Here is a 21,590-nt window from a genome sequence, read left to right on the forward strand (position 1 = left end):
GGCAAATTCTTATAAACCTTAAAATTAAGCACAATGTATACCTTTATACTATCAGAAAGGCAGCTGGAATGTCTAAACTTTCTATAAATTCTTTAAGTGTTCAATTAGAAATGCTGTTACAATTGGTCAAGAATTTAACTTTCTTCCAAGGGAATCAGACTTCATTAATGGATTTAGGAGTAGAGAAAGGTTAAAAAAATCTAATCTGTCATTGGTGACAACTTCGACCAAGGAAAAGAACATCTTTCTTTTTGCAATGAGCATTCCATGTCAGCTAGGGCACAGAAACATTAGTACTGTGTTCCTACACAGACAATCTTTCCCTGCAGCATCTGTTGCTAATTGAAAGGGACTAGAATTACAAAATCCTAGTCAATTTCTCTCACCAGCTCTTGCTGTGTATAAAGATTTTCTATGCAGGGGCTGAGCATTAGTCTTCCACTGCAGCCGATGACTAAAGAGCAAAGAGAAAGAAACACAGAAGAAAGCATTTTTTGTATCCAACAATATATGGAACTAAACTGTGGGAAGGGGGACAGCTAAGCATGTCTTTTGTTTGCTCAGAAAACTACCATTCTATAAATACAACTATTCACCTATAAAGGTCTATTAACATCCTAGTTAACCAATTGTATATTTCTTCTGTTTGGGTAGACTCCTTTTCATGTAAATCTTCAAAAGTAACTGTCAATATTATACCAATTATGTCTTTTATTTCTGGCTCCTAGGCACAGTGCCTGGGACACAGGAGGCATTTAATAAATGTTTGTTGAATAAATATATCAATCTTGTATTTTGTAGCACTGTCCATTCAAGGCATTCAAAGCACCTCCAAAGCCCTCATCACATTCGTTTTCTTTAAGTTCCATTGAGCATGCAGATCTACATCAAGTCCTTTTGCACTTTTACAAGTTGTAGGCTAAAGAGTTTAAAACATTATCTAAAGCATACTCAGCAGCAGGAAGAAACAAAGATTAGAGGGTGAGAGTGGAAGCCAGTCAGCTGACTGCACTATTCCAGGCAAGAGATGAAGGCAGCCTAAACTCAGGTGGTGGAATGGACACCTTCCAGTGCTCCCCATGCAAAGCACAATGACTGCCTCTGGATGGTACAGTTTGCTCTGGCACAGGTGGCGTGTGCTACATCAAGAAAAGAAAGCTGGGCTGGGAATGGTGGCTCACGCCTGTAATCCCAGCACTTTGAGAGGCCCAGGCAGGTGGATGACCTGAGGTCAGTTCAGGACCAGCCTGGCCAACATGGCAAAACTCCGTCTCCACTAAAAACACAAAAAATTAGCCGGGGCATGGTGGTGGCCATCTGTAATCCCAGCTACTTGGGAGACTGAGACAGGAGAACTGCTTGAACCCAGGAGGTGGAGGTTATAGTGAGCCCAGATCACACCACTGCACTCCAGCCTGGGTGACAGAGCAAGACTCTGTCTCAAAAAAAAAAAAAAAAAGCTGAAAAACCTGGGCGAATAAAGAAGACAGGACTGGGAGATAACTCAAGGTTTTTTCTATCCCTGTTCAATTAAAGGAATTTAGGCACCTAATTCCATAAAATGTGCCACAAATTTGTAAGCTGGTTCTATTTGGCTGGTGGGCTGGTGAGATCATTTGTATCAATTACAAATATTTTTTAAATGTTATCAAAAACAAATTCATTTAAATGTATTGTAGGACAACTACACTACCTAGCCATGGTATTATTTTAAATACAGAGACAATTTTTTTTAAGTTTTTGTATATGACAATGGAAAATGTTACAACCGAAAGCAAAACTAAAAGCCATAGCAACTATGAGAATAAAATTTCATTTTAATTCCAGGTTCGGAATGCTCCTCTAATAGTTATAAACTAAAACATCAAAGTTTAATAGCTTAAAGTTTACAAGTTCAAAGGCGCAAAGCTGTTCACAGGGACCTTGTACTTGAAATGAGTCAAGTCAGACAGAAGAAACTTCCCTATAGTCTCACATTTCTGAGGCAGATCTTCATTCTTACATGATAGACTAACTAGAGCCTGGAATTTTCATTTCCTAGCCCATCCTTTCAAATGGGCATTTTGCTCCTTTTTTCTTATTTTATACTATTTCAGAAAACATTGACTGCCTAATTATCCATTCTATATTCCATAAAGTCCTCCAGCATTGTACTCAATTGCTTATTCAAATGCTGTATTTGTTGAGCAGGGTACATGAACTGTTTGAAAGTTCCTGGAATCACATTACTCTAATTAGCGTATTATCCAGAGAAGACCAATGACAGAGACTGGCACTTTCCAGAGAGAGAAGTCTGCAGCAGCTGGGGCCCCCACTCTTCTCCCAGTGCTGCAAGGTGACAGGGGATATGTGGTGCTGCTCCACCCTAATACGCATTCGCTTTTTCGGCTCACCTCAGTCTCTAGCCTCGCTTCCTGCCACCACCTCATCATTTATTCAGTTGGTTTTTAGGTAATTCAATTACCTGAATCCCTGGGCCTGCTGTATTGTGGGGAACTGGACGTGAGTGCAGACCACACTCAGCTAGTTCAGGCTAGGCTTGGCTACATGTCTAATTCCACTTTTCTCCCACTACCTAGCTCTGAATTTCTTGTTGTCGTGGTGACCTGGCAACCATGTTCTGAGCTTTCCTGCAATTATCTGTACAACTTAAGTCAAAACTCCTTAATTTCACTTGATTCGGCACTCCAGAGCCAAGAATTACTTGTTCAAGGGAGTTTATAGGTATCATTACTATACGGTTTTCTTGTGAGATAAAATAAGAAACGAGTAACTACCACACGACTTCTGGTTGACCGATTATAATTCTGAGCTGTAAACAATCTTGCTTACTCTCTCACCCTGTATTTCTAGTAGGAAAAAACCAACAGCATGCCCCATTTTCCATTGATCATATCACAACAACTCCATTCTGAATAGCCATCAGGTGTCACAGTGTTACCCAACCAAAGCCATTACAGTTGATTGATGAGAAAAAGGCTAACTGAAAATTGTGAGAATGACAGGCATAGCTCTCTCACTTGCTTGCGCTCTCTCTCTGCCGCTCTGCTGCTGTGTTAGGCAGAGAGCTACATGCGTGGCTATTAAAGGAGCTTCAGAAATCCTACTTGCCTTATCCTCATTCATTTTTAAAAACCTTAGCATTTTTAAACATTTATTCGAAGGAAGAATTTGTGAAGAACTGCTCAGAAGGAATAAGACCTGGTAACCTAATGGAGATTAAAATTTACAAAATGTTATGGGATACAGAAACTGATGATTTGACAAAAGTAGTTAGCCAATTGCTCTGGTATATAATGTTTAAGACTCAGTATTACATCTTTGTTAAACATCAAAGGCAAAAGACAGTTCACTTTCTTCTTTATAATAATGCAGTGGTGAGGCCAATTACTCAATAGTTGACAAAAATCAACTGAGATATGAAAAATAAAAAGCATTACACTGTAGCTAATACTTTAAACTATAAGTCTCTAGTCTCATGTTCCTCTTCTGAAAAAGAAATTTGCCCAAGATCATCAAGAAAAAAGGTTTGGGGTAAATAAAAGGTTAAGATTAACTTATTTTTAATAATCTAAAGCTTGACATAAACCCTTCACTCCAAATATCAGGTAGTATTATGAAATGTACAGAGACATTGTTTTTCACCTCTTCTGTATCAAAACATCAATTCATTGAACTTCTCTTGGGATGTGCTAATGTGTCATTTGCTAAGATGCCAAATAACTGGGACTGAATTCTTTGCTCTTACTTTGTCTCATTCTCACCACTAGAGACAAATCGCATTCTGGCTTGATAGGAGAATCATGATTTCAGAATAGTCTGTTTCAATATGGAGCAACCTTAACTGAGATGTGATGGTGACTGGCCCATGGATTCCAGCATTCTAGACCCTCAAGTCCTCCTAAAGTGATCCTTTAATCTTCTTTGCACCACAAGGGCCTTGCCTAGACAAGGTAAGACTTGTGTTAACTTGAAGCCTTTTTTGCTTGTACTCTATACTCACGTTCCAAGTTTCATGGATATACAGTGGTGAAGTGTATCAAGAAATTTTCTTCAGTGGAAAAGTCTCACTATTCTATGGCAAACTGAAAAATTAACTGGTTCTCCTGAGGAATAAATAGATTTGGTTTTTATGACGATAAGAACTGAGGGCAAAGGACTAAACATTCTTGTTAATCATTCAAGGAAAACATTAAAATACTATGTACAAGATAGCTAGCTATTGCTGAAGTTTTGCTTAAGGGTAAATAAAACAGTTACTGTCTGAAACATAATATTTAAATATTAACCATAAATATTTTACTCAAAATTATTCCTATAGTTCCCTCTTGCTGCCACCTTCTTTCTGTTTTAGGAAAAAAAGTAGTATCTCCTGGTTATGTCATTATTATTTTGAAATATACATCTATATTTATTTGCTTTCTCTATCAATCTTACATTCTTAAAATTAGATTTCTCATGTTTGCTGAAATTACCCAGGTCCCATAAATTATCACATCTAAATATTTCTTTCTTATTTAAACAATTTTGTTTGTTGAGAATCTTGACATTCAACTTTCACCCCAAACAAAAGTTGTTTTGGCTTCATTCCTCTAAATGAAAGTATTTTCCATAAATCCCTTATTTCTACATGATATACTTTATGTACAAACTCTATAAATGAGTAAAAATATATACTCAGTCATCCTAATGAAATAATTTTTTAACTCTACTAACATTAGATAAGAAATCAATATTTACCCTTGGGGGAAAAATCCTGCCTTAATATGATGAACTTCAATTTTGAGTACATTTTGTGTAAGGAGGATGTCAGATGATCTGACATCTGTGATTTTACTTATATCCAACAAATCTATTTTACTACTGTTAAATTGAGGCCTAGAAAGTCTTAAATAAATTTCCCGAGGTCAAGCAATCAGTTAATACATGATCTGGGACAATATGCAGGTTTGGTAGTTCTCAATTCCGTCTAAATGTTCTAAACCTTAAAAACCTCTGATAGCCTCAAGATATTTTAAACTCCATCCATGGTCTGAGTCCTAGTTTTAATTATCAGATACATAACTATTACATGGAGCTCCATGCCTAAAAAGAAACAAATGCCATGGAAAGCATGTTTATAGAGAAGGGCAGGGGAAACTATTCCCCAAAATATATTCATGGATTATTTGATAAAGTCAGGCTAGGAGAGCAAAGAAAGGTAGTCAATAAATGTCATGCTCTAAAACTGAATTTTTACAGATAGTTTTCAGCATGATTTTTCTATGTTTCACTTTTCACCGTCAGCTGTGAGCTGTTTCCAAGTGTGAAATTGCCTAAGAGAGGAAGCAAAGCTGTCATTTGACATCTGGGAGCATGGAGATCAGGCTGCAGTGAAAAGCATTTTGGACTTCTTCAATTTACACACATATGCACCTATAAATTCTCAAGTGTGAAAAGTATTCAATGACAAATATCAATGTAAATTTCAAGCATTTAAAATTAAAGACTCATAATAGGGCAGAAAATAAAAGTGAAGGACACACACTGATAGGATACCATATCAACTTGTTCAAGACTAGAATGGGAAACTTAAGTGACTATATTAGGTTAACTAACACAAATAATTTTATGCACTTGTCTCAGATTGTATATTAAGCTTTCAAATATCATTTTCTTGTATTTTTCTTTAAGAGACAAGGTCTTGCTATGTTGCCCAGGCTGGAGTGCAGTAGCTATTCGCAGGCAGGATCATAGCACACTGCAGTCTCATACTCACAGCCTCAAGCAATCCTCCCACCTCAGACTCAGTTTTTTTTTGTATTTTATATGCTTAGTAGTACAGGTTCTATTTTCTAGCTGTTTTTGAATGATAAGAGTCAAGAAAAAAAGTAGTAAAAAAAAGTACTTTCTTGACATTTTATTTTTCCTTTATACTTAAAACACTATACACAAAGGTTTATTCTTTATTATCATAAGTTAACAAATCAAATGATAAAGCACATAAAATCTTTTGGCTAAAACTTTTGTGTGTATGTGTGTAAAAACAGATATAAAATCAGAGTAACCAGAAGAAACTCCTCCAGAGAAAAATAACCAATTTACTCCAGTTTTTATTCTCTAATCCCTCACAACAAAAAAAAAACAGAAGAACCTGTGTAAAAGTATCCTAATAAAGTATCTACAAGTCTCCTAATGTGGAAACCAGACAGTGTTATATTTATATTGTCATGCTATACAATCTGTTCCTACTTTGTGGACTATTTCTTTTGCCTTTTCTCTTCCTGAACTCCATTCTGTGTTTCTGTGGTATGAAAGGAACCCATTTACCATGAATGATGTTTATTTAAAATAAAACCTTTCTAGAGAATCATCCTAGATAATCTAAGGATACAAAGTGAACCTAAAAGGAATGGCTTCTACTTTGAAAACAGGGCTGGGTTTGATCAGTGAATTCGTATTCTCAAGACCCTCTTGATGGGTCTGCAGCTGCAGCCATTTATGCGCTGGCTTTTTCACAGATGTAGCCAGAGAAAGCTCCATGGTTTTTGTCTTTTTGTTGTTGGATTTGTTTTCTTCAATATAAAAAAGTGGCAACTTTTTTAAAAGTTCTCAGTTTTGTTATAGAAACTTGTGAATCTTGGGCATCCTTGGGAGTATACATTGTTGAAATAATTATGACTTTTTAAAATCTAGGATCACTAAGTTGGCAGAAACTATACTTAAATAACAGAAGGTGATCATTTGCATTTCAAAATTTATCTGTCTTGCTTTTCCCCTCAATTAGACCAAAACATGTTGATTCACAGGTTTCTGTGTGTGTGTTTTTTCTTTTTTAAACTTATTTATAGAGCAGAATAATGGCCCCCCTGCTAGTTTGGCATTTGCTCAAGTTTCTGTCCATGCAAATCAAATCTGTTACTGGAAATTTTTCTCAAAATATAAAGGCACATCATCCACAAGATAAAAAGATATACTGCTGATATTATAAAGCACAGGGCAGGTGGATAATGTTTTCAGGACAAATATGTGATAAGGATTCCCAGGAGGTGAAGTGGCAGGGTAGAGGGTGCACACTGTTTAAACAGAAGTGAGTTGCTCTCATCATAATCTTGTGACAACTTTTCTTTCTAACCAAACATCAGCTGCTTAACATGCTTTAGAGTTACTTGGACAATAATACTAAGGTTAGACTTGGGAAGTAAGAGGGAGGGGATAACATGAAAGGAAATTACTTCAACCCTTAGTGTTCCTAAGGGTAGATCAAAAGGTGGTTAAACAATCTATGACCCATGTAGTTACTGATTTGTATTTTTAAGTATTGAAATATTAACATATTATCATTGCTTCCATCCTTTGAGGAGAGGAAAACCTATCTGTAGTTTTGATTTATCAGTAGCACTGCCTATGAACTTTTGGAGCAAACAGTAATTCAAAAATTTTTCTCCAATTTCCCTTGAGTTATAAGTAAGGGGTACGAGCACATAGACTTAACCAAGTTCTATAACTCTCTAGATTTAAGGTCATCTTAATAAGAACACTGGTATTACTTTTCTGTTAAGGCCATTACTCGTTTTGTTTTACCTGGTTGCTAAAATTAACAGGCCCAATGAATGGAAAGCCTTTCCACATTGTTCACAAAGCATGCCACAACACTAGAACACTTTTGCAACTCACAAAGCTTGGAAGTACAATTCTTTTATGCAAATAATGACAACAAAGCACCTCTTCAGACTACAGCTTTTTTCAAATGCTAGTGAAGGACAACCTGGAAGAGGACAGCAAAATCCATTAATGGTAGACTGCCACCTGCTGGTCAACTAAGAGAATTGTAATTTCTGGGACAAGGCTTAAAAATTAGAACTTAGAAACTGATCTGTATTAAATTCGGTATTTCAGTATATGAAATTGAAAGTGTGTATCTGTTGATGAATGTAATATGGTTCTGTTCCACATATATTAAAACTCTCAGGATACCAACATGTTATGGATATTAAAGTAAATATGACTGGCTTGAGAATAAAGAAAAATAATCTGCTAGAATGTTCAAGCACAAATTTACAGATAGTTTCCAATAAGTAACAATATATACACTTACTAGGAACCAGGAGAAAAAAAAGAAAGTAACAACAAAAATAAGAAATAAGAAACTACTTACAAATATTAAACAATATTCCATAAATGTGTGGTTTTGTTTTGTTATATGGTTCCCACTGTACTTCACTTTAGCATGTAACAGGCTTGACTCAAAAAAACTCCCAAATTAAGTTTGATTCTAAAACTTCCAAATTCATTATAATTAACAAATATATTTCTAAGTACACTGGAACCTAAAATGTTATTTCTTATCAAATTAGAAAGTGGGGAGGATCTGTTTTTTTTTTTTAATCGAGTAACTGTAATAAAGTGAATTCAACATGCAATTTTTTATCCTATTTACTAACATGATTTCAAAACATAACATCACATTATCTATTTGAGAAAAAAAATGTAAGTGTGCTCTATTGTCTCTAACAATAAACAAAAACCAAACAGTCTTAATTTGAAGGAAGAAGGAGGAAAGAAAAGAAAACCCTAATAGTTGCTTTCAGGAACGTTTTAGGATATTTATTTTATAGGTTGGAAAACTTTGGTATTCTCTACTGCAGAAATAATTCTTAACAATGAAAGTTGTAACTAGAAACAATCTAGCTCTTTTAATCCTTATTATCATCACTTCCCATTATGCAGAGAAACAAGGTTAGCATCAATACACTAGTTAGCTGTTAAGTATTAAATACTATATTGATCAACACCTAAGCAGATTATATCAAAAAAAAATCAGCTTGAAACTCCTTTGAAGGCCAATGGGGTGACAGGTGAAGTGACTCTGGCCATCCAAAGAGGCTAAACGGTAAGCAAAAGGTGAACAAACTTTGGATTCATAATACAGCCCCATCTGCACTGATGACTGAGAAAAACCAACTCAAATGCAATTCGTATGCTTATGCTACCTATAATTGTCAATAAAAGATCTAATACCCACAGAATAAATCTCTAATTTTTAAAAAATAAAGACAATACAGTAAAGGCAAGATAAAACTGTTTTGTCTATAAAAATTTGTTATAAAATGCCAGGTTGGCACATCACTAAAATCATATTGCATTTTTAAAACCTCCACTGTGCCAGGCACCATGGCTCATGCCTGCAATCCCAGCTATTCCAGAGGCTGGGGCAGGAGGATTGCTTGAGGCCAGGTGTTCAGGACCAGTCTGAGCAACACAGCAAGGCCCTGTTACTATTTAAAAAAAAAAATTTTTTTTAATTAGCCAGGAATAATGGCATGCACCCGTAATCCCAGCACCTTGAGCCCAGGAGTTCTAGACCAGCCTGGGCAACAGAAAGACCTCATCTCTACAAAAAATGCTCTTTAAAAAAATTAGCCAGGCATGGTGGTGCACAAATGTAGTCCCAGCTACTTAGAGGCTGAGGCAACAGGACTGCTTGAGCCCAGGAGTTGGAGGCTGCAGTGAGACATAACAGCACCACTGCATTCCAGCCTGTGTGACAGAGTGAGGTATGTCTCAAAAAAAAAGAAAGAAAGAAAAAAATCATGCACCTAAAGAGGGTCAGGGTATTTAAAGGTCCTTGTAAACACTAAGAAGTTAAGACATTTCTAAGAATTCACTGCAGTTCTTAATGAGGTATAAACTCATTTAACAATAATAAATATGTGGACACACACATATATATATACACATATATACCTATGAATTACTTAATTGGTTTAGCCCCAAATTTTCTTTTTTGAAGGGTTAAACAGATAACCAAATCCAACACATATGTAAACTGCTAGTGAACAATACAAAAATACAACTTCTATAAAGAAATGAGAGCTGCCGAACCACTTTTTCAAGTGAAACATTTTAGGAGATTGCTCTAACCTGGGGCACAGTACATTCTCTCTATGGCATCGCTGTCACAGGAATCTTCAACCTCACTCCACCTGCTAAAATACGTTAGCTGAATGTGTCCTAAAAACAAAACGACAGGAGAAATCAAAACATTTTTCTCTTCCATTTTCTGCAGAAGTGAACTGTAATTACTCCTTTTGTAGCTAAAAACAGTATCATTAAGAATAATGGCATCATTAAGTACTAGAAGCTATTACTGGGGGTGAATTTGCTGCACTGATAATGAAGCTCTAGACAGGAAATGAAGATACTAATTACAAGATAAAACGCCTACTCAGTTAATTGGAAGCAACAGCGAATAAAAAGAAATGCATTTGCAAAAGTTCCTGACCTCTATCATTCAATAAGATGTTGTTTGGGTTCAAATCGCGGCACACAATTCCCTCTCTATGTAAAGCATCAAGGGCTACCACCATTTCAGCTGCCCATCTTTGAATGCAGCCCTCTGGGATGTAAAACCTGGAGGTTAGTGCTAATTTTTTATCAAGGTCCTCAAAAATCTGATGTATTTCCTTGTCTCCTTCTAGCACTAAACCACTTTCACCCTTAGTCTCAGAGTCTCTCTGGAATAAAGAAGTTGGTTCCTCTTTAGCCAAATCATCAGTCTGATCTGTAAACAGCAATACTTCTTCTGTTTTTAAAGTGTCTGTGCTTGCAATATATTCATTAGCACCTGAGAGTGGACTACAAATACGGAATAAGCTTTCTTCTGTGTTGTTTGCAGTTACTGCTGACTCAACCACTCCAAGTCCTTGAAACTTAGGATCTGAGCTGGGTAACAAAGACATATCTCCTGAACTACTATGATCAACAGCTGCTACAAATAACATCCTGGGATCCTCCTGTGCATAGTGTTTCTCTGTTATACTATAGGATTTGGGCCCAGAGGGATCACTCAGTTCCTCTATGCCTTTCTCCTCATGTGCTTGGCATTGTTCAGTACTAAGCCTGAGGCATAAAACATCAGGGGCTTCCAAGAGTTTATTTTCTATTATCCCTATATTAGTTTGTGTAAACTTAGTAGGTCCCATTGCTGCAGCTTCTCTTGTTGACTCCAATTCACCAGGTAAATTTACAAGAAGATCAGGTCTTCCTTCATCAGTACCACTGACATCATCAAAAGCAGCATCTTTAAATGAAATAACTGGCACTGAGTCATCTGAGCCCCTGCTAATGGTGTCCTGAGCTTTAAACTCTACCTTGCTTTCACTAGTATTAAAACTCCTAGAAGCACTGTCTCCATCTGGAAGAGTAAAGAATGGTTTCAAAGGTTCTGATTTTAGACTATACAATTTTTCTCCAAAGTCAAGTCCCAGGAGTTCACTTGCGCTATCCTTACTGTCTATCCTAAAGAATTCCATGGGGCTATTTTTTGATCTACTGAGGGAATCTGATGTTCTTGGAGAACTAACTGCTTCTGGGTCATCGTTGGGGAAGAACTTCAGCTCGTGAGCTCTCAGCTGTGTGCTGGGGCTGTCACTGTCAGCAGCAAGGTGTGCTGGGAAGCTTTTAATAGCTTTTGTATCAACACCATTCCCTTCAGTCTTCATGAAGGGCTCCTCATTCAAAGACCCTGGTTCAATCTTTTCTTGCCCATATTCATTGCATAATGTTAAATAACTAGTAGTACATTCTTCTTCTGAACTTGAACCAGAATCTGGCCACTTTGGAGAGCTATCTTGGCCATCATCTTCCTGGTTGCTGTCATCTTGAGAACTTGGAGTAAGACTACTCTTCAAAGGCAGAGCTTTAAGCATGCTTCCACCATCACTTCCTCTGGATTCAAAGCTACTGCTGTCCTGAGGACTAGAAGTTGGCTGCTGCAGGTGAACTTTTGCAAGTGTAGGTTTTTTGACTTCCTTGATGTCAAAGCTTTCTTCAGGACTTCTGTTTAGAAATTTACTGATATATGACCACAGTTTGCCACCTGTGAACAAGTATAACAAAACAAACAAAAGTATTAAGATCTCCAAATTGACAGTTATTTAAGCCATTAGAAAAACAAAAACTATCTTAAAAATCAATCAAAACAAGTCAATAATATCCATTAATATCAAGTGTGCCATAAGATAAGCATATTTAATAAAATGCTTGTTATTGCTGACTGGTGAGTACGGTTTCAAGCATATCTCCTGATATCAATTTTTTTTTAAGTGACAACCTATTTCTTCCTTTGAAGGGAAATTAGTTATAACACATACTAATATGAAATTTCACAGCTAAAATTCTACTCTAAAGTTAAATATCATTTAGTCTTAGAAACATCTGATTATGTTCTGTTCTGTTTATATAATAATTTTTTCACGCATGGCCCCTTGGTCAAGTGGAAATACATAAATAAGTGCTGTTTAAAATTGTATACTACAATGGGGGGAAAAATCAACAATATTATTCCATTTTGAAAATGTCCAGTCCAGGATTGGAGGAATTTGGCATGTGGTATATAATTATGCCTTTATAAACGACATATTAATATTTCCCCTTTTATGCCCAGCCTTACATGTAATATGTTATATAAGTAAAGCTACTGAGGAAAATTAATTGGGCAACCATTAATAAAGCAAGCTACGGAAATTCTGACTGTGTATTCTGACATATATCTTTAAAACTAAAATCATAAAAATCACTTTCATGTAAATCAGAGAAATAAAAAAAATCCAGTATTTTACCAGCAATACTTGTAGTTATTATTTCACCATAGTTTTCTTTTATTTTAACCATTAAAACACCTCAATCCCTTTGTCAATTATAACTTTTACGTTAAACAATTATGGCTAAGTACCAAAAACCTGCTATAACAGTAGTGATTAGAAACAGTATTATAAGAAAGAATAATTAATTAAATTTGATCCAGAAATCTCAAAAGCAGTAACTACAGAAGTATACTTTGTGGAGACAGAATTGTAGTTGCAAAGAAATGAAAAATTAAGAATAATGTGTTAAAAATAAATCCCTCTATTCATATAAAGAAGACAATTTTTCAGCACATATTTATTGTAATCATTAAGCATCATATGCCAAGGGTACCTAAACCTTAAGGAAAATAACCACTGACAGTCAATTGCATGTGTAAAAAAGTCAACGGAAACATCAAAAATACCTCTTCCTACTTCACATTTCATTTTGAGAAATTCAATAAATACACATAGCACCTGACATGGTACCTAGCATAGAATAAATGCTCAATAAAGGCTAATTGTCATAATATTAATCCTAGGATTCTCATACACCTCTTTGTAGCAGCGATCTAGTTAACCATCTTCTCTATTTTATTTATTTAACTTTTTTTTTTTTCTCAGAGTCTCACTCTGTAGCCCAGACTGGAGTGCAGTGGTGGGATCTCAGCTCACTGAAGCCTCCACCTCCTAGGTTCAAGTTATCCTCCTGCCTCAGTCACCCAAGTAGCTGGGATTACAGGCGTGTGCCACCATACCCAGCTAATTTTTGTATCATCTTCCCCATTTTGATACCAGTTAGTGGTACAGGATATTATGGCATTTAACTTTTTCCTCTCATTTTTTTCTTAGCTAATGCTTTCTGTCCTCTTTATACTCAGTGTTTCACATTTCCCCATATTTCAACTGAAGTTTAAAAGGAGCTATGCATTGAGTCTATATTCTTTAGTCTACTGACAACAATACTCACATTCTCTTACCACAAATACCTATATTGTGGCACTCTAACAATGCTTGAACCTAAAACTAAGATTCTTGTATGCAATGCAAATAAAATGATTTGGGTGGTTTTCAATTCTCCTAGATGATGACTACTTTGAGTAAAGGATCAAGTCTTTTTCATCTTTGTATGTCTACTGCCTACACAATGTGCAGGACATAAAAGTCACTGCTTGTTAAATCAGATGATGAGATGTACCGTATAAGCAATCCATAAAGTTCCACTGACCAGCAAGAAATGGTACCTTTTAATAAAGTTCTAAGAAAAGCTTCATTCATTCCTAGGCCAATTCCACCTGAATAAACTACTGAAATCTAAAATTCAATGTACTTAAAGTCTTCATTTTTGGGGATAATGCTATAACTACGACTAGATCCTTACTTTAAGTCCCTCTTGTATCACTCTACCCTACTAATTGCTGCCTAATTAATCTTCTATTTCAGCACAGATCTTATGCCATTTCTGCATTCAAGAAGCCAAGTTCCCTCCATCTACTGAATCATATACCAACTCCACATAGGCATTTGAACTCCTGAGTAATACAGTTATCAACCCATGATTTGGTCCTCTCCCCCTACTCAACAAAGAATTCATGATGGGCTTTTCCCCATACCATGCTTGCACTTGGAATGTTTTTTTCTAATAATTTCCCCAGTATCTGCTTGTGAAAATCTTACCTATTCTTGAAGGTCCTTCAGAATCTGTTCTCTTTTACCAATTTCTTTGTATCCCTTAACTGGACACCATATATACATTCTCTCAATCCTCTATCATCCACCTTCATACTCCTTATGACATTTACATCATATTAATATTACTTTTATGCTTTTATTATCTCCTTCATGAGACTGTAAAGTCTTAATAGCTGCAGGCAGAGGATTCTATCTAGCATGTAAAACAGGTATTAAATAAATATTTATTAAACTGAGTTATAAAAAGATAACATCTGTACAAATTTTTTGAAAACCTTTCAAGGAAAAGAATCTATAAGTAAGAATCTATAAGGATCTATAAGTATAATGTCATTTTGGGGGCCATATGTTCTTCCAAAGACATATATTAACCTTAAGAAAAACCTGTTATTGCTAAGGTACATAAAATTTGTCTAATTTTTAACACTCTAAGACTGTAAATGATACTTTTCTAAGTCTTTTTGAAGCACATAAAATTGTAGATATTGAACCATTTTAGGATTTAAAAATTAGAATTCATAATGTTTAATTAAAACTCTTTGTCTCTCCTCAGATTTTAAGTCTATTGTTTTTCTATAAGATTGCAAAGTAAATTTGTTAAATTGCTTGGTCAGAATTAGGACTTAAATTTCATATGTACGATAAAACACTGCTATCACAGTAATCAAAATCATCTTTTGGCCAAGGAATTCAACTTGAAAAAAATCTGTCCTACATATAATTCTCAAAAAATACAACAAACAAAAACATGTATGTATAAATACATGTTTATACATGTATTTATATGAGTACTGGAAACAATTTAAACATCAATTAATAATAGCCATTTGCAAATACATAGTGCTTACCATGTACCAGGTACTATTCTAAGCATTTTACATATACAACTATTTAATCCTCACATCAACCCTATAAGGTAGGTAATTAACATTATCTCTATTTTACAGATGAGGAAATTGAGACACAGAAAGGTTAAATAACTTTCCCAAAGTCACACTAGTAATGGTGAGCCAGCATTTACATTCACATAGCATGGCTCCACAGTCCTTATTTTTAATCACTATAGTGTATGCCTCTCTTAATATGGACCTAAATATACTCATAAAGATATACTAAAGGCGTCCAAGGTACACTTTTGAGATGGGGGGAAAAAATGCAAGCTCAAGGCAATATGTAACACCCATTTAAGTTTTTTAAAAACAGACAGATAGGGAGTGAATGTTTATAAACATAGAAAGTTATTGGAAGATATATAATTACTGTTAAAAGAGTGCCTATTTCTGGGGAATAGGTCTGGACAACAAAGTGAATAAGGAGGGATAATTTTTATTTTTACTTTATAGACTTCTATTTTGTTTGAATTTATTTTATAAATTAGTTTTATAATTTTAGAAAACTAATTAATAAAAGAATTATTTTACTCCTTGGGGCCTTAAGTAACTTGGAGAGAAATTCTTTTCTACCTCCTTTCTATTTTGTATATCCACAGTCAGAGATTTTTGCAACTTCTGTCTTTTAATTTGGTCTTTCATCTTTGACTGACCCAGTATTCAACAATTATACACTGAGCACCTTCTAAATACCAAGTATTTTGCTAATTCATCATACATATGATGAATATTATATAATGCCTAATCTTAGAAACTTAAACTCTCATGGCCTTGACTGAATACATTTTGTTTCCCCACCTTTCTCTCTCAAATAGTTTAAGAAAGGGCTTTATTAAAAGGAATAGTAAATATTTTAAACCTCTCTCCTAAAATCCTGACTGATATAGCCTGTCTACTCAACATCACCTGAATATTTAATAAGAATCTCAAATTCACATGTCCAAAATGGAATCCTTGATTTTTCCTTCTAAACTTACTTCTCCCACAGCTTAGCAAATGGAAACTCCATTATTTCAATTATTTGAGCCAAAAACTTTGAAATCATGTAAAACAGAATCATGCCATTCTACCTTCAAAATACATTCAGACTCTAATAACCATTCTTTACCACCTACGCCAGCAGTTCCCAACCATTTTGGCACCAAGGACCAGTTTCATGGAAGACAATTTTTCCATGGATGGGGACAGGGGTGTGGGTGGGGGTAGAAAGTGTTTTGGGGTGAAACTGTTCCACCTCAGATCATCAGGCATTAGATTCCCATAAGGAGTGTGCAACCTAGATCCCTCGCATGTGCAGTTCACAATAGGGTTTGTGCTCCTATGAGAATCTAATGCCACTGCTGATCTGACAGGAGGCGGAGCTCAGGCAGTAATGTTCACTTGTCCGCCACTCACCTCCAGGTACCCGTCTGTGGCCCGGAGACCCCTGACCTACACACTAATACCTTGTCCAAGCCATCAGCATTTTCACCTGGGGTGCTGCAACAACTTCCAAATTGGTCTCCCTGCTTTTCCTTCTGCTCTCCTACATTCTGTTTTCTACAGAGCAGGCCAATGATCCCTATCTCATCACTCCTTTGCTCAGCATGCCCCAATAACATCTTATCTCATTTAGAATAAAAGTCCAGTTCTTAACGTGGCCTACAATGCTATACAGGATCTGCCTGCCTGCCTCCTCACTTCTCTAAGCATTCTTCCTACTGCTCTTTCTGTTCTGCTCCAGCCACACTGATCCTGCTGTTTCTTGAACACCAAGCACACCCCTGCCTCTAAGCCTGTGGACCTATTTGTTTTCTCTTGCCAAGACATCCTTTCCTTACATATCCACAATGCTCCCTCTCTCACTTCCTGAAGGTCTCTGGTCAAATGTCCCTTCTCAATAAGATGACCACCCTATATAAAATAGCAAACCACCCCTCTCACCCCTTTGGCATTCCCTTCCCCTTTCCTTTAATTTTTCTCCATAGTATATTTACCTCCATCTGTCATATATTTACTTAAATATTTGCTTATTGTCTGTTCTGCCTCTATAATGTAATGCAATGTAAGCTCCATGCAGGCAAAGTCTTCTGTTTTGTTCACTGCCAAATTAGAACTATGTCTGTGTCCCAGCAAGCACTCAATACATTTCTAATGAAATGAATTAAAAATGGAAAGAAAGAGTCCAAGAGACTCACATAAATCATGAGTAGTTCTGTAAGCAGTGGAAAGCTAAAGCCACAAATCATAAGTATTCAAAGCATTCATGTTATGGAGAAAACAACTGTTCAAGGTTTGCTTTCTCAGTAATAACTATTCACACATATGAAAAGTTACTTTTCTATGACACAGGCCAACTTCCTAATCTACGGAGGTGCCACTGATGTGTAAAAGAAAACACACTGTTCATCATCCAGTTCACTGCATTGCTCAAGCCAAATCTGAGAAATTACTGTAGATTTTCCTCTTCCTAATCTCAAATCCATTACAGGTCCCATTACTCTACCCTCAAACATCTCGACTGGTGCCCCAGAAGGCCAAGCCAGCAGCACCTTTTCACTAGCCTCCTGTATTAGCCTTTTTACTGCTTCTATTCTTGCCTTTCTACAACCCATTCCCCATACAAGAGCCAGTGACCTTTTTAAAATGTAAATCAGATTCTGTCACCCCTTAAGAAGTCCAATGGTTTCCCAATGCACTTGAACAAAAGTCAAAGTCCTTACTCTGCTGTACAAGGCTCCTGCCTACTTCTCCAACAGCCTCACGTACCAACATGTGCCTCACGTTGTCCTCACTCTGCTCCATTCCAACCAAATGATGCCTTTCTTGGTCATCAAACATCCCAAGTTTGTTTTTATACTCATCCCTGTACCTGTATCTTACATTCAAATGATTGTTTCTTTTGCCATTCAGAACTTCTCTTAAATGCCACCTTCTCAGAGAGGGCTCCCTCGACTACTTAATTCAACATAGTCCCCCAGTTGTTATCTATTAGATCTCCCTTTGTTAAAGATCTGTATAGTTCCTTTTATTATCCAATGTTCTCTTGCTTTTTGTTTTTCTGTTTGACTTTTCACAACAAGAATTTAAGTTTCAGGCCTGGCGTGGTGGCTCACACCTGCAATCCCAGCATTTTGGGAGGCTGAGGCAGGAGAATCGCTTGAGGCCAGGAGTTTAAGACCAATTTGGGCAACACAGAGAGACCCAATCTCTACAAAAAATTTTAAAACTTAGCCAGATGTGGTGGTGCATGCATGTAATCCCAGCTGAGGTGGGAGATCACTTGAGCCCAAGAGTTCAAGGTTACAGTGAGCTATGATTGTACCATAGCACTCTAACCAAGGAGACAGAGCAAGACCCTGACTACCCCCCAACCAAAAAAAAAAAAAAAAGAGAGAGAGAATTTTCTTGTCTTGTTCACCTAAAAAGGAGCCTACTCTACAGTACATGCTCAATAAATTTGCTGAATATTTAATTAATCCAGAGTCCCTATTTGCACTGTAATTTACTATCTTTATATTATAAAACCATCTTAAAAATAAACAATAGACACCTAAAATGAATGGTCAAAAGAGACAAATTTTATGGTCATGTGAGCATTTAAAGTCAGGTATGCTCGATAGTAAAGAAGGATCTAAAATAGTAGAAAATTTAAAAGTCATAAGTCTATGATTTTAAGAGATTATAAAAATTTTCTACATTATTCAAGTAAAATCAATTGAAACATCAGTTTCAAGAGGTATATGGGATGGTGAGAAGATGGTAGAAAAAAATGAAAAATGATTTGGAGAAGGAAGAGGAAGAAGAGGAAGATACAGCTACAAATAACAGAGGTAAGTTAAGACTGAAAATTTTGCCATAGATAATCTCCAACATGAATAATCCACACTGGGTAATAGAATATTGACTATAATTACATTCATCCTACTGACCTTGTTCTAAATTATTATGGATTATTACTACGCAAGTTATTTTGTTCCACACCAGAGGTGGCTGTATTTCGCTATCAGATGACATGACCTCTAATTCAATAATGTCTGTAATGCACTGGTATCCTCAGATAAAAGCTGTCTATAATGTCTGAACAAAGGTGAATTAGTTATCCAATTCACACACACAATTAACTCTCTTAATACCTGAGAGACCACAGAGCCCCTTCTGAATTTCCTATTAAATACTGCATATGGAGGTCTTCCCTCCATCTGTAGTTATCTTGTGCTGTACTTCACAATAAACAATATTAATTGTTTACTGCCCCCATCAAAAATCTTGCATTCATTATCATATGAGACCTCATTCCAGAAAGCAATGACTTCTTTTCCTAAAAAATTATATTAAATACAAATGTTATGCCTATTAGTAAAGTACAATAGTTATACAAAAATAACAATGCCTTCACGAGATACGGAAAACAATTTAAAAATTTTTTACTATTTTACGAACACCTCTTAAAAGCCAAATGGCAATATGTATTAAATGAATTTATATTTATATGCTGTTTTCAGTCATCCTAAATAAAAGACTACTTATTTAAATTCAGGTATTAAAGGGCAAAAAAAATCAAAACATTATATTTTTTGCCACCTGTTCCCTCTACAAAGAGCTGAAATTTCATAAATAGTTTGAAGGCAGAGAACTGTGCCTCTGCTTTGTACCCATATGTGATGCCAATGGCTGTATTCATAAAAACTCAGATCAGAATGACTAGGTAATGTCAAATGTTAAGCAAACACCCTTGCCTTCTAAAAGAAGGAGGTAATTAATTAATTCTTCAGGGGATGCTTTTCATTTTAGTCATCTAACATAATGTATCCTTTTAGCAGGGAACAAGCGAACAAAATACCACTAAAATAAAATCTAGCTCTCTTAGCACACACTCATATTAAAGTTCTCATTATATTAGGTAAATTCCATGAGAAAGTAAGTAGTGAAGTAAATCTACAAATGGTACCATAGTTCACATGAAATCTGTTGTTCACCTGGGTTTTCATTTTCCCTCACAACTCAAAGTAGGGAGGTAGAGCAGAGGAATAGGAAATGGTTTCTTAAACGTGTTTCATATATTCTATCTGCTCATGAAATGACAGAGAGAAACTGGAAGCTAAGTAGGTGACATTCTTCACTGCATAAACAATCCAAACTACAAACCAACCTTCCGCATGCTGCAGCACAAGAAATACTGACTCCTCAGAGATGATGTACTTATGCAGACACACCATGTTGGGCACGCAGCGGGGGATGATGGTCTTTCTGTTCCTGCTGTATTCACTGCTTTTCCTTAGACCCTGACAGAGAACAAAAAGGTCAGTTGTATCCTCAGTTGCCTTTAGAGCCTGCTGTGCTCTGTGTTTATCAACCAAACTAATCTATCCGAGTTACTCTGGGCTTCAGAGAAACCACTCATCTGCTGCTCTATGCCCCCCAGTCCCTGGAGGCTCTGCTGATGGCATCTGGTGTGAATCCAGAGAAGGAAGATGCCACAAAGCTGCCATTAAAATCAATTACGTGGGTCAGTGTTTTTATTAGAGATGCTCTCAAACTAAGTCATCAGGATGACACACAGTTATTTCTCTGTGACCTTTTCTTAAGTTTTATTTTACTTATCTATATCTTTAAAGCAGTAGACATTGTAAGACCAATGCAAACTCCTGAGACACAAAAGGTATTCTTAGATTAAGCAGGCAATTTTAAAATCCTATCCCCCAAAAGTACAAACAATATTAAGTCTTCTTACAAGGAATAAGGTTTGTCTATTTTCTGGTGTCATACTCTGTTCTTAAAGAAATGTCAATGATAAAGTATATTCACACACACAAAAAAAATGTGTTTCAGTATGTGTCAATGTGACCTACTGCCATGCCTTATCAGCGAAAGAAAAAGCAACAGAAAAAGAAATATAAAATTAATAAATTCACCTTCTGAATGCTGTGGAAATGCTTAAATTAGGATATTTTCAGAATATGTACTATCACAGTCCATTCCAAATACAATTTCAAAATTTCAAAATTGAGGGTTCTCTCTCTCCTTATTCATTTAGTTATAAATTGCATTATGTATAGAATCAAAATTGAATTTAGATCAAAAAGAGGACCAGGAATGTAGATACACTTTCCCAAAATACCTGTAACTAGACTTTAAGGCAAAATTTTAGCTCTTAAGAACTGTAGTGATAATCGAAGGTGAGACTGTGTGTAGTCTTCACAATTAAACAAAATGTTCTTGAGATGTATTTAAACAACACACTACACATTCAAACAACACAAAATGGTTCTTCAGTTTATCCAAATTATTTCCTCCATACTCTGTATCAAAAAAAATGTTGTTAAATGCATGCTATCAACCGTGATGAAAGGATAGAAAGAAAAGTAAATAAACATCACCAGAAACAACATAAAAGGACATTCAAAACCTAGAGGGGGAT

General features: G+C 35.9%; 1 protein-coding gene across 17 annotated transcripts in view; it reads right to left on the reverse strand.

Annotated features, from left to right (window-relative positions):
• The window catches only part of RPS6KC1 (ribosomal protein S6 kinase C1), a 213,303-nt gene that overhangs the window by 21,851 nt on the left and 169,862 nt on the right, over positions 1-21,590 (reverse strand). For all 17 annotated transcript variants that reach the window (XM_003814160.5, XM_055108240.2, XM_063597223.1 and 14 more), the window contains 3 exons: positions 20,322-20,454; positions 10,265-11,860; positions 9,904-9,993 (listed from right to left, as the gene is read on the reverse strand). In XM_003814160.5, coding sequence (XP_003814208.1) covers positions 9,904-9,993; positions 10,265-11,860; positions 20,322-20,454 — 1,819 coding nt within the window. The remainder of the gene's footprint in view (positions 1-9,903; positions 9,994-10,264; positions 11,861-20,321; positions 20,455-21,590) is intronic.

The sequence above is a fragment of the Pan paniscus genome, chromosome 1, assembly GCF_029289425.2.
Source record: "Pan paniscus chromosome 1, NHGRI_mPanPan1-v2.0_pri, whole genome shotgun sequence".
NCBI lineage: Eukaryota > Metazoa > Chordata > Mammalia > Primates > Hominidae > Pan > Pan paniscus.